The following is a 13,593-nucleotide window of genomic DNA, read 5'->3' on the forward strand; positions in this document are numbered from 1 at the left end:
CATGTACCACCGTGGGGAAAGGCATTTGGTAACGCCTGCGGACTGAACTGGGTCAGCGCTGATTTGTACGGGGGTTAGGATGGGGCTCACTTATTTAATAACACCCAATATCGCAGGGAGGGCAACGGAGAGCTCTGGAATTCAGAGCCTAGACACCAGTCCCCGGTGGGAATGATTTGGGTTATATTCCACCTGCTATTTGACACAGACATACACTCACACACATTCACACACACTCACATTCTCACATACACACACACACACACACACACAGTTCCACTCGGTTCCCATCCCCTGTTCACCTGACCCCCTCCGGAACCTTCCAGCCTGTCAGTGCTGTTTTCAGCAAGTCTTGCAAACGAGCTACACCATGCTGTGTCCCTGGACGCTGTGTGGGCAGGGGAGTCGCCATAGCAATGTGGCCCTTGTGGGCACAGGGCTGCCTGTGAGGCCAGTGCTGGGGGGCGGCCAGAGCCCCCACGCCAGGGCGGGAGGAAGCCTGCTCCCTTCTCCCACGCTGAGCTGAGCACTCGGGAATCCCAGCCCCTGTCAGCCGGCAGCGGGGAGCAGGGTAGGCGCGTGGGAGGAGGAAGGCTGAGGAGGGTGAGAAGGGGTTCATGAGAATGACCCAGTCATGGGGGGCGGTGGAGGAGGTGGGGGGGAAGGGGGTATCACCTGCATCTGCACCAGCTTCCTGTGCCCTTGGGACAGACGCACACCTGGGGGGCAAGGGGAAGTGGTCAGCACTTTCATGTCATTAGCTCCCCAAGGGCGGGCCTGTGCCTTCGTGGAATTCCTGCTCTCCGGTGTGACTTCCCAAGGACCAGCCCGCTGTCTGCCAGGTGCAGCCTTTCCCCCAAAGCCCTCCGGCCACCTGGCAAAGCAAGGTCCCCTGTACCCATCCTACAGGAGAGAAAACCGAGACCGCAAGATTGCATCGCAGTCCTTGGTGGGTGGCAGGGCTGATGTTTAAAACGAGCTCTGTTGGACGGCAAAGATGCCTGAGAGGTTTCACACATCTTTTTTCAATTGTTTTTTTCTTTTCTTTTTTTTTTTTTTAAGAAATATCTTGATCGATGGTTAGCTGGTTGATGCCGGGAGAAGATCAACAAAAACCAAACTCTTAGGGATCTGGCAAACATTTATTCCAACCAACATTTTTGCCATAAAATTCACCCTTTTAAAGCGTATAGTTCAGTGGCTTTTGTTATATTTATGCATTCATCTTTGATGTGTTCTCCTAGTTATCAGGTTGCTAGGTGCATAGGAAAGCCTCTGTGTTCCTGTCCCAGTTGTGCTACTTCCTAGATGTGTGATTTAAGTTACTTAGCATCTCTGAGCCTTATTCTGCTCCTCTGTAAAATGAGGATAATAGAGTTGTGAGGGTTAAAGGAGATTAATGGATTAGTGTCTGCCACATAGTAGGATTCCATAAATGTTAACCATAATCATTGAATGAATGAATGAATCAATGAATAATTGTGTGAACCTCTGAGCACTGCTAAGAGAGCTATTGGTAAACCAGAGCCGACTCAGGTGAGGAGGCTGGGAAAACTGGGGTTGGGGCTGGCCAGTTTGGTGGAGACGTGTCCGTGGTGACACGTAGCTCACGTGGGCTCACTCTGCTAGAACTGGGTCGGGGACACACTCGGGCCTGCCGGTGCCCAAGCCACTGGATGTGGAGCTCTGCCGTCTGCAGTGCTGTCAGGGGCCTCGGGCAGGCTGCAAGGGAGAGAAGAGTGACGTGGCGGGCATCCCCAAAGACGCTATGGGCGTGAGTCCCCAGACGCTGGAATCTGGCATAAGAGCTAGGACAGGCCAGCTCAGCTCTGACGGGAGCTCAGAGGGGCTCAGCCTTCCGTCTCCCAGCTGCCACCGCTAGCTGACAATCCCAACTCCTTTCTTATTTTTTTTATTTTTATTAAAATAAAAATATATCCAAGTGCACCTAGGGTACAGCTGAATGCATTTTCACAAACTGAACTCAGCTGTAAACACAGCATGCAGATCAAGAAACAGAAAATGGCCAGCTCCCCCGAAGCCCTTCCTCTCACCTTCCACTTCCTATACCCCAACCCTGACCCCTCCGCACCCCCAAGGGTAGCCACGGTCCTGAGTTGTAACTGCCTGGACCTTGTACAATGTGGGCAGGATCCCGTGGGGCTCTGGAAAAATGTGATTCTGGTCCAGCAGGTCTGGGCTGGGGCCTGAGAAGCTGCGTTTCTAACTCGCCCCCAGGGGATGCCAGTGCCGCATCCCAGAGCTAACTAGGGGTAACTAGGGAAGCAAGGCCATGGTCAGGTCCTGGTGTGTTATTTTTGTTCATCTCCTGGAGACTGGCCATGTAAGACAAGTGGAAGCACCCCAAACTTGTCCCTGAGGACCAGCTCCGGCGAGAAAGGGGCTCCTGGGCTGGAGGCCCCTGGGGTTCGGCCTCCATCCTGCACCTCGGGAAGCAGGAGAGTCACGTCACAGAGGCTCACGGGAGGTGGGTGAGCTCAGGTGGGACAGGGGTCGGGCAGTGGGGCCCCAGGCACCAGATCGGGGAGCATGACCCCCTCTTCCAGCCCATCCTGAGGTGCTCAGATTTTCTAACTCTAACTCAAAGAGTACAGACTACTAGGAACGCCCACCTGCCCACCCAGCAAATTCAAGTCCAGCAGGCTGGAAACTCCAGTAAGAGTTGATATTGTGGCCTCAAGTCCAAAAGCCATAGGGGAGGCTGGCAGGTTGGAAACTGAAAGGAACCGGTGTTGCAGTCTGCGCAGAATTTGTTCTTCCTCTGGAACCCTCTGTTCTTTGCTCTGAAGGTGTCCGTTTCAGAGGATCGCAGCCTTTACTAAAAGTCAGCTGATAATAGATGCTAAGCCCATCGACGAAATTCCTCCAGGGCAAGAACTGGGCCAGCGTTTGACCAAACAACTGGGCACCGTAGCCCAGCCACGTTGACGCAGGAAATTAACTGTCGCTCTTGGGGATTGCCTTTGTGGCAGCTGAGAGAGGGTCCGAGGCAGCTTGTGGGTCTGGGGAGCTGTTTCTGCACGTGGTCCCGTGCCCCCGGGGCCGGCCGTGGGACCATGCTTTGTGATTTCAGAAGGCGTCCAGGAGGCTGGGCCAGGAGGTGCCCCCAGGGTTTGATGGCGGCTTTGCAGACCAGCCGAGGGAGGCAGCCATGGGGATTGGTGTGGACGGGGCCTGCTTCGGCCACTTGGAGTCCTGGGTGGGGCGCAGCTCCCTTCCATCTAGCCGTGGCCCCCACCCCCATCTTCTCTGTGCCTGGCCAGCCAGGGCTGGTTCTTTTCCTGAAACACCCCTATTCCTTCAGTCTGCCAAACTCCTAACAATCCTTGGAGACCCAGCTCAATTGCCACCTCCTCCATGAAGTCCTGTCTGACTCCCATGGAGCTTTGTGACAAGTCCTCCTGGAACCTCTGGCTTCTGGAGGATGGGGCTGAGAGGCTACTGGGGGCTCCTCAGACTCCCCCACAAGTGGACCTGAGATACTTTCCTTTCCCACCCTCCCTGAGGTGGCCCTGGCCTCATCGTGCCCTTGCTCTTACGGCTCATTTGCTAGCATGTCCCATTACTGGGATAACACCTCCCAGACACCCACTCAGTGCCGGTCCCTGCAGGGATGGAGCTGGGCCACCGGGGGCTGGCCATGTAGATGGAAGACGACGTGGACAAATAACCCCCAAGCAACATGCCCGGGTGTGGACAGGCCCAGCACGGGCAGGGTGGGCTGGAGGCAAAGGGACAAACCAGAGAAGACTTGAAACAGGGGACCCCACCCCCCACAGATGAGCTCCAGTGATTTCTGGAAGTCCCCCAAAGAGGCCTGTTGCTTGGCCCCAGGTTTCATAGCAGCTGTGGTCACTTGTCATATCCACCCTGTCCATCCACCCTGGCCCCAGCACCCACGCCTCACATCTTCTGTCCACATAGCTGCGTGGAGGTACACATCAGCCCCCATCCCACTGCTGCCACGGCCCAACTCCAGGGTGCTGCCTGCGGACCCCCAGGCCCTGTGGGGAGAGCAGGGGGAAAAGCCTCTCCCCTAGCTCTACATTATTGTCACCCAAGCCAAGGCACTGAGGGCAGTTGTGCACTTTGTGCACTGCACAAGGGTGTTGTGTCGGGGGTTGGGGGAGCTGAACTCCAGCTTCTGATCTGTAATCCAAGCCCACCTTTTTGGGGCCAGCTGCGACAGCCAGCCATAGGGAGTGGGGGGCTTTCAAAAAGGACCTGGAGGGGCTGCTTTTCTCAAAGTTGCGCCAAGTCTCCTAAGATGCCCCACTGGCCCTGACCTGGGTCCCAGAGCACCTTGCAGGTGCCCAGGGTCTCCTGTGGCCTCTGAATTGCTCCCCCAGAGAGGCTTGGCCTTACTGCAAACTCTAGATAGGAATTTTCCATGTGGGTCTTTTTTGAAAGGACACTGAGCAAGACAGGGCCTTTTGGAGCTGTTTCTAGAAGCTGCTCTTGAGAGAATTACTGTTCCAGGACACACCCCAGATCTTCCCCCAACCCCCAGTTCCCAGGAAGATGAGGCAGGCCCTGGAGACCCCAGACTGAAGCCAGGCCTCCCTCCCTGCCGAACTCACGCCTAGCTGTGGTCGGGGGGTCTGCTATCCCGCAGTTTGGCTTTTCCTCCCCTGCCTCCTCACTATCGATTGCCTGGGGTGAGCATCAGAATGAAACAAAAGGCCCTTTTAGAACCTTTTTGGACAGCAGGCAAGTGGCTCGCTCCCCAGCGTCCGGCCGGCCGCCCAGGGCCTCTGCCACATCTGGTGCCTCGACCTGGGGCCGCCTGTGTGTGCAGTGACGAGGTGGCCCCGGGGCACAGCTGCCCCGTCATCTTTCAAGCAGCCCTGCAAGCCGAGGCCGGGGGTCCACTTTCCCACCAATCCCCTAAGAGCAGTGAAAGCTCTTCCCTCTGCCAGAAACGGCTGCCTCAAATCGATTGCACGGCGGCTGAGCAGAACTGTGCAGGGCATAGATTTTCTTCCCATTTGGGTATTTGCTCTAATTTTTTTTCCTTTTTCATAGCTAAGACTGAGATGGACATTGTCTTCTTAAAATTTTTCTACCCCTCATGGATGTACACATTCAAGGTGGTTGGCAGAGGGGGTTGTGTACTTTATGGCTGAAGGGAGAAAAGAAAAGATGTTAATGTCAGAAGAGTAAATAGGTTTAAGGCTTTGGGAGAAAAAGGGGAAGCCATTTGCCTTGATGAATCCTTGTAGACTTGTGTTAGAGGCAACATATTGGAAAACAGAATCATTAAAGCCCCTCGGAAGCTTCCAGTAATTATTTGGCGTCATAGAGCCACACAGAAGGAAGGCACATGGGAAGTCATCATATGAAACCTCCCTGCAGCGTCCTGACAGATGGTCCTCCAGGCTCTGCTTGAATAGGTGGGGTGACGGGTAGCTCACTACCTTCTAGGAAGCATATTTCATTTGAGTGGAAGGGACCACTGAGGCCAGGAATGCAACCTCTTTTGCCATCAAATGCTCCAGTTTCCTCTATGGTCGTCCTTTTTTGTGCTTGCCCAGGCCCAGCTTGCACATTTCTGGGGACAAAGCGCTCATGACCTCCTGTTTTAGTTTCCTGGGCTGCTCAAGTGAACACCGTGAAATGGCTTGGGTTAAACAATGGGAATGTATTAGCTCACAGTTTTGAGGTGATGCTTTCTTCCTGAAGACTGTGGGGCTCTAGGGCTGGCTGCCGGTGATCCTCGGTCCTGGGTCTTCTGTCGCACGGCAGTGCACACGGCGTCCTCTCCTGGCCTCTCCATTCTGTTCTGGGTTCTGTTGAATTCCAGCTGTGGCTGCTCCCTGTGGCTTTCCCTCTCTCTGTCTGAATTTCATTCCACTTATAAAGGACTCCAATAAGAGGATTAGGACTCATCCTGATTGAGCTGGGCCCCACCTTGACTGAAGTAGCCTCATCAAAAGGTCCTACTTATAACGGGTTCACACCCTCAGGAATGCATTAGGCTTAAGAACATGTTTTTCTGGGGTACTTACAGCTCCAAACCACCACACACCCTGAGCTGGCCGACCCCATCCCTGCCTCTGAGGAGCTCCATGTCTGGAGGAGGCCAACAGTACATCAGATGGACGTCAGCCTGGTGTGGCCAGCCCAGCAGAAAGGCAGGGCAGAAGTTACAAAGAGGGGACAGCTGTGACTTCTCAGAGGAGGTGGCCCCTGAGTGTGGAGTTTGGAGGGCAAGTAAGAATTAGCGAGGGAGACAGGGAAGTCATGGCTTTCTGAGCAGAGAAATAGCTGGTGCTGGGCCCTGCAGGGTGAGCCAGCCTGGTGTGCAGGGAGCGTTTAAGCACGTGGTATTGCTTGGATGCAGGATGCCAGGCGGCAGTGGCAGGAGGGGTGTGGGGAGGTGGGGGGCACCCCTGCTCAGAACTTGGGGTGTACCCCAAGTGCTCTCTGGAGCAGCAGAGAGTTTAGAGGGGAGGCTCACGGGGTCGCCAGTAGGACAGATGGGCGGGAGGTGCCCGCTGTGGTGCAGTGAATGGCGAGAAAGAACGCAAGACCCAGAACCAGGTAAGGGTCGAAACCTCCCGTGGTCCGGCCCCGTGCCAAGTATTTTGCGTGCCTCGCTTGCTTGGCCCTGGCAGGGAACAACCCACACAGTGGTTCTCAGGGAGAGACCCTAACAAAGGGAGCACCTGCCATGGTGGGAGGGGGGCGGTTAAGGAGGTAACCCTGGGACATCAAGGGACCCAGGAGCGTGTGACAGTGGGAGGCCTTTGCCTGCCAGGCTGGAAAGGGTGAAGAGACCCAAAGTGTTCTCCTGAGCCCAGAGGGAGACAGAGCTGTTCCAGAGACCCAGCAACTGCCAGAGATGCAGGTGGGAACAGGGGCCGCCAGGCGGACAGCTCCGTCCTCTCTCCTGGCACTGGCGCCCTCCACACCCCTTGCCAGAAGCCAGCGCACAGGAGAGGCTAGAAGTGCAGCCACGGGCGGCCTCTCAGTGCAGAGGCCGGCAGGGACCACAGGGGGCAGCTGGAGAAGGGCTTGGGGATCAACAGAGAGTGACGTGGGGAGGAGGCCTGGGTGACCCCCAGGTCCTGGCTGGGGTGACAGGTGACAGGTGGGTGGTGGCACCACAACCCTTGTTGGGAGGAAGTGGAGCATCTCAGGGGAAGGGCCCAGGGGCTCCGCTGGGGTGTGGAGTGGGCAGGGTGTGGGGGACACCCGAGCTGAAGTCTCAGGGACAGTGGCATTGGCAAGTCTGGCGCTCAGAAGACAGAAATGGGCCAGAGAAGGGATCAAGGAATTAGTCATCGGCACAAGAAGGTGGTGGAAACGTGAGAGTGGCGCAGCGGAGCAGAGAACGCGCACATGGCCAGGGCCCGCCCGGGGTGGCCAGCTGTGCTACTGGGGTCCCCAGGCCCTGTCCTGCTTTCGTGATCTTCCCACCAGCGTCTTCTCGTCTTTGTCTTAAGGGCCGTCTCCAAAGGAACCCACGGAGTGTGCAAGATGATCTGCTCAGATGCAGGAAGAATGCTGCAGCGTTCGTTTAACTTTTTTAGGTGGGAAAAATCTAGAGAATTTAGGCTTTACTGATACTTAACACCTGGACCAACCCTGGGGCCCTGCCTCCGTGGGGGAGTCTGGTGGTTCTACGCAAGGGCTACCCAGGTGCAGTGGTCGGTGGACGCGTTTCACCTGGCAGCCGTGGGGCCTTGTGTCAGGGTCCCCAGGACCCACCCCCAGGAGCGTGGATTCTCTGGGGGGACTCGCAGGCCTTGGCAGCTGGTCACACTCATGGCCATGATTTATTATGGAAAAAGGAAACACACAGAATCAGCCAAGGGGGAAGGTACATGGGGTGAGGTCCAGGGGAAACCAGGTGCAAGCTTCCAGAATCCTCTCCCAGGGGAGTCACACAGGACACCTTTGCGGCAACACAAGTGGAATGTTGTCTGCGGGGAAGCTCGTTAGACTCTGTGCCCAGTTTTAATCGGAGGCTGGTCACGTTGGCTCCTTCTGCCAACCACGCACCGAGATCCCAGATGGAAGGCAGGTGTTCAGTGTCAGCCACGTCGTCTGCACCGCTCAGGCACAGCGAGCCCCTTTGACCGGGGAGTGGGGAACCCTCCTGAGATCCAGGTTCCCAAGGCCAGCCGCGGCCCGCCCGGCAAGCAGGACCTCCAGGACAGCGGTCTCAGGCCTGCGGGTTAGCTCTTCTATGTACACGCATCCTCGTCTGTTCTTTGCTTTCAGTTTATGGCAACGGATTCCAGTTTCTAGATGCCAGGGTAAGTTTATACTACCGAGTTTTAACTAAGTTATGTTACTGAGGCTTAACAAACTTAGCCCGCACAAAATCGACAAACGGCTTAAAAACGACAACTGCAGAGAAAAGTTATGTTTTGAATGGTGCTAACTGCATCAGAGAGACCCTTCACCACATGATGAGGTAGAAATTATGATATCGTTTCATCATTTCCATCCTTCCCGAAGCATCTGTGTTCTGTATATGTTCATGTTTAAGATGGTTTTTCTGGTAGGAGGTCAAAAAAAAGCCTTGGAAACCATTGGTCTTGATTGTTGTGTCCATATATTAGCTTTAAAAGTGTGCTGATTTTATTAATAAAACTATAAAAAGTTAAAAAAAAAAAAAAAAGCGTGCTGAGCCCACCCAGGGGGCTGTCCGCGGGCTGACCAGCTTTTTCCCCCTTTGACTCCGGTCTCCTGAGAGTGGGGGCCCTGATGTGAACTGAGGTGACTGTTTGAGGAGTGCACGGCGCCAGGTGGAGGGGAGAGGGCTGCACTGGCAGGAGAAGGTGCTGAGGCCCAGGCGCAGCTCCGGGCCATCTCGTGGCCTGGGCGGGGGAAAGATCTTCAATGCTCTGGGCCTCAGTTTCTTCATTTATAAAGTGATTTCCTCACTCGACCAGCAGCTCCAGAATATCACATTATATGCTGAGCCTCTGGCCTAGAAATACATGTTGAATGAATAGATGAACAAATGGATGGAGGCATGGACAGATGGATGGATGGACAGATGGATGGATGGATGGATGGATGGATGGATAGGCAGACAGATGGACAGACGGATGGATGGACGGATGGATGGATGGACGGATGGGTGGACAGACAGACGGATGGACGGATGGATGGACGGATGAATGGATGGGTGGACAGATGGACAGATGGGTGGACGGACAGATGGATGGACAGATCAATGGAATGCCCTTTAAGGCCCCGAACAGCTCTCGTGGACCAGGATTGCATGGTGTGGTCACTCAACAAGCTCAGTCTAAATCCCCAGTGCCTGGCTCCTCCCCTCCACACTGGGTTTTCTGCTCTTGCATCCTTGTATTATACTCCGGCTAATAATGTGGCAGCCCCAAGGCCTTTCTGGAGCCCTTTGATTCGTTTTTGCCTGTCTGATCTCACCTTGGTTTTGAAATGAAGGAAACAGGTAGAGGGCTGAGCCCCCACCACTCTCCACCCCATTGGCAGTGCTCCCCTTTGTGCTCCGCGTCTCCGAACAATCTCTTCAATGTCATCGTCCCTCCCTTGACGTCATGCTTAGCCTGGCCAGTTCCTATTTTCACAAACAAAGTGGAAAGGGGAAATGTTCTGAACGTGAACACCCGGAGGGCCATGTTGCTAGAAAGGCAGCGGCACAACGAATCTGCATAGGGGTCGGCCGGGAGTTTGGGAGAACGTCCTGTGGTGCGGCCAGCAGCCGTGGCTGGAAGGGACTGGGCCAGGCTGACCTGCAGCGTCAGACGCCTCCTAACCCCAGGGCCCGAGCTTTCTGCCAGCCTGGGGCGCTTTCTTTTTTAAAAATTGTCTGTCATGTATTGTTTTTTTTGATGGTGGTAAAATATATATAACATAAAATTATCCACTGTCACCATCTTGGTTGTATGACTCAGTGGCATTAAGTACATGGACAATGTTTTACAACCGTCACCACCATCTATTTCCAAAACCTCTTCTTCACCCCAAATGGAAGCTCTGCACCTGTGAAGCCATAGCTCCCCCTTCCCCCCGCTCCCAGCCCCCTCTATAATACACTTCCTGTCTCTGTGACTTGGCCTTTTCTAGATATTCCATATAAGCAGAATCATGCAATATTTGTCCTTTGGGGTCTGGCTTCTTTCACTGAGCATGGTGTTTTCAAGTCTCATCCACATTGGAGCACATATGAGAACATCATTCCTGTTTATGGCTGAACAATACTCCAGTCTACGTGTACACATTTTGTTTACCCGACTTCTGTTGATGGGCACTTGGTTGCTGCCACCCTTTGGCTTTTGGGAACAACTCTGCGATGCACACTGGTGTGCTGGTGTCTGAACTCCATCTGTGATCCTTTTGGGCACATCCCTGGCAGCAGAACTGCTGGGTCATATCTTTCTTTTTCCTCCGCCTTTGTGCCTCAGTGAGCGGGAGGCTTCCAGCCCCAGGGCTGGGCAGTGATGTTGGCACAGCCTGTCAGATGTGAGGCCTCTGGGTAACGGGGTGGGGTGTCCAGTCCAGCTGGAGAGCCTGGAATCTGGTGGTGCAGGCGGGGAGCGGGCATACATGAGGCCTCCAAGCCATAACCACTGGTGGCTGGCCTGGCCCTGCCTGCAGGGAGCCAGGTGAGCAGGTCACAGTCACCTGTCACGGCTGGCGGTTCACGTCCACCCCCAGCTCAGGGCTGGCGATCTGGGTGCACCTGTGTCCTGGGGAACAGGTGAGAGCCAGACGTGGCCTAGTCCTGAGGGGGACCCTGGGTCCAAGTTGGGTCCAGCAGTTGGGCTGGCCCGGTGGAACCAGGCAGCCTCTGCTCCCCTCTTGTCCCAAAGGCCCGTGGACACAGGTCCCTGGTCTGTGGCTTATTAGGGCTGGGTCTGGGCTGAGCCCCGTGCTGCTCCCCCGGAGTCACTGGTTTTGCTGCACCTGGAGGTGGCCATGGCAGAGCCGTCTGCTGCCCAGCCTTGGGCCCAGTGGCTCTGGGCCTCCCCCACCCGTGCCTACCTCCTGGGGGCTGAGTCCAGGAGAAGAGGTTCCCGGGGCCACCATGGCCTCCTAGATTCAGGAGAGGACACAGAGCAGTGGGATTACCTTCAGCTTTTCCGATTTCCCTGAAGAAGGCACTCGAGGGAGGGAGGTGGGCTGATGGGTGGGTCCACGGTCCTCTGTCGATCCCTCAGTGGTCCCGGGCAAATTCCGGCCCTCCCTGGGCAGATGTGCATCTCCCAGCCCTCTGTGGGTGGTAGAACGAAATGTCCATGGAACTGAAATTTGATCGAAGGTGCTGGTAAAACTCAACAGTGTGCAAAGAAGAATGCTGTCCCCGCCATCGGGGCCCCCGCTTGGGAAGGCGCAAACGCAGCGCCAACTGTCCGCCTGGGAGATGCTAACGCCCCCGTCTTCCCCCCAGGTCAGGACCTGGATTCTCACCGTGGGCTACACAACCGCCTTCGGGGCCATGTTCGCCAAGACATGGAGGGTCCACGCCATCTTCAAAAACGTGAAAATGAAGAAGAAGGTAATCACGCTCCGTCTGTCTGTCTCGGTGTGTGCGATGTCTGCTTAGCGTTTTCTGAGCAAACGTTTATTAGGCAGCTGCGGTGTTCCGGGCACTGGGCTCCTTGCTGCGGGCTCGGGTTAAACCCCTTCCCCACCTCCTGACGCCCGTAGCCTGCCGAGAATCAGAGAAATCACAGGTGTTTACAGCCCGCGATGAAGGGCTGGTTGGGAGCAAGTGGGGTATGGGGGTGCCAGGCATCCAGGGAGGAAGGGTCACTTCTGCTGAGTCAGCCAAAGAGGAAAGGAAGCTGGAAATCCTGCAGAGGGGACGTGTGGGCGGAGCCTGGGTGGGGGTCTCCGCGTGGCCGCTGCATGGGGTCCTTGGGGACAGGGGCAAATTGAGGCAGGAGGAGATGGCAGGAGGCACGTCAGTTACGGAATCTGCACTTCCACTGGGGAGTGAAACAGGGAAGGGACCTGATTGCACGGTTCCGTTTGCAAAGAGGCCCTTTGAGGACGGGAGCCCGGCCTTCCGGAGGGTGGAGAGCACTTGCCACCTGGGTGCTTGGATGTGACTGACCGTGGTGCTGACACAGCTTGACCTTTGGGACGCACTGCTGTCCATTTTGTTCATTCAGTGGTGCTGGTTCTTCCCTTGCTCCTGCAAGAACTTTAGGGCAAGGGCCATGATTTTGAAGGTCCCCCGGTCAGTAACTGATACGTGGCATCCGCTGTAATGTTCAGAACTTCAAACTGTGTTCAAAAGTCCCTCCTTCCCCATCATCCCACTCACAAAGTTTTCCAACCCCCAGAGTTGGAGCTTGGCATGGTGGCAAAAGCTGGCTGGTGCTGCTTAGCTGTCACTGCCGGGGTTTCAGCTTGCCCTTTAGACGTCCGTGGGGTACTTAGTGGATTCTTCAAAGCCCTCCATCCCTGGGTGTCTCTCCTGCAGTGCCCTCAGTGTGGGTGAAAGCCTCTTCCCTAAATTGGCCGTTGGTGGCATATTAGCCCCTGAGAATCTGGAGGTTCAGCCACTGCTGGGGTCCCATCGCCCCTCCTGCTTGGCTGTGATGGGCACACACCTGCTCTGTCCTGCTGGTGCCCACACCTGGTCCACGGGAGGCTTCTGGGGATCCTTTGCTCCTGCAGACCTGAGGGATGCAGGTGGCCCCAAGGTAGCTGCCACCCTGCTTGTGTTCCCCCTTCGGAGCTGCTAGGCAGCCCTCACCCCCCTTTAGGTTTCTCAGGCAGGAGTCAGACCTCAGTCTACTGCGTCCCCCCCGGCTGCAGGGACCCCTGTCAAACCATTGAGGAGTCTCCTTACAGCCTCTGTCCTGATTTGAAGCCAAGGAGGAAGCCCCCTTCACCCTCTCACCCCGGGGAGGGGTATCCTAGCACACTTTTTCCACCCCCGATGTGGTTGAACCTGTTTCCAGACCCCTCCTCTGCAGACCCTGCTCTGGGGCCTCCCATGCCACCCTGGGGTTTAGCCTCTGAAATCCGGTTCCTCACTCAGAACCTGCGTTCCCTTCCCAAACCATGAGCCCTGCTGCCCCTGGTAGGACAGAAAGTGTGCCAGAGGCAGGGGGGCAGCAGGCAAAGCAGGAGGCTGGGCTCCCCTCTTCATCCTTCTGAGCCTCAGTTTCCCTCTCTGTACAATGGGGACAAGCTGAAGTCTTACCATCCCCTGAGCTCTGAGGCTGTGGTCTTCTGACTCGGGGCCACCGGGGCTGGAGGGGCTGCAGCACCTGCCCTTCCTCAGATGAGATGGGGGTGCCCCCTGCCATCCCTGCCTCCCGCCCCACACATGGACACGCCTTGGGAAGACTCCAGGCTGCGTGCAGAGGAAGGAGGCCCTGCCACCCCTCCCTGAGCTGGCCTGGAGGGGCCGTCCCTCCCTGGGCCTCAGGAGCACCCTGAGGACACCCTCTGGGAGACGAAAAGGCCGGCTGCCCCGTGGTGTTCAGCCCTGGTTGCACATCACAACCAAACAGGAGTTTGGAAAACTTCAAAACAATTATCATAAAAGCAACCAGCTCAGACCAGGAGCAACCAAATCTCAGGAGCTGCTCAAGAGCAGCTGTTTGTAGA

At 55.9% G+C, this 13,593-nt stretch overlaps 1 protein-coding gene across 1 annotated transcript in view; it reads left to right on the forward strand.

Moving 5' to 3' along the window:
* Positions 1–13,593, forward strand: part of GABBR2 (gamma-aminobutyric acid type B receptor subunit 2) — a 399,384-nt gene that overhangs the window by 309,243 nt on the left and 76,548 nt on the right. The window contains exon 12 of the mRNA XM_037851102.1: positions 11,414–11,521. Coding sequence (XP_037707030.1) covers positions 11,414–11,521 — 108 coding nt within the window. The remainder of the gene's footprint in view (positions 1–11,413; positions 11,522–13,593) is intronic.

The sequence above is a fragment of the Choloepus didactylus genome, chromosome 10 (assembly GCF_015220235.1).
Source record: "Choloepus didactylus isolate mChoDid1 chromosome 10, mChoDid1.pri, whole genome shotgun sequence".
Lineage (NCBI taxonomy): Eukaryota > Metazoa > Chordata > Mammalia > Pilosa > Megalonychidae > Choloepus > Choloepus didactylus.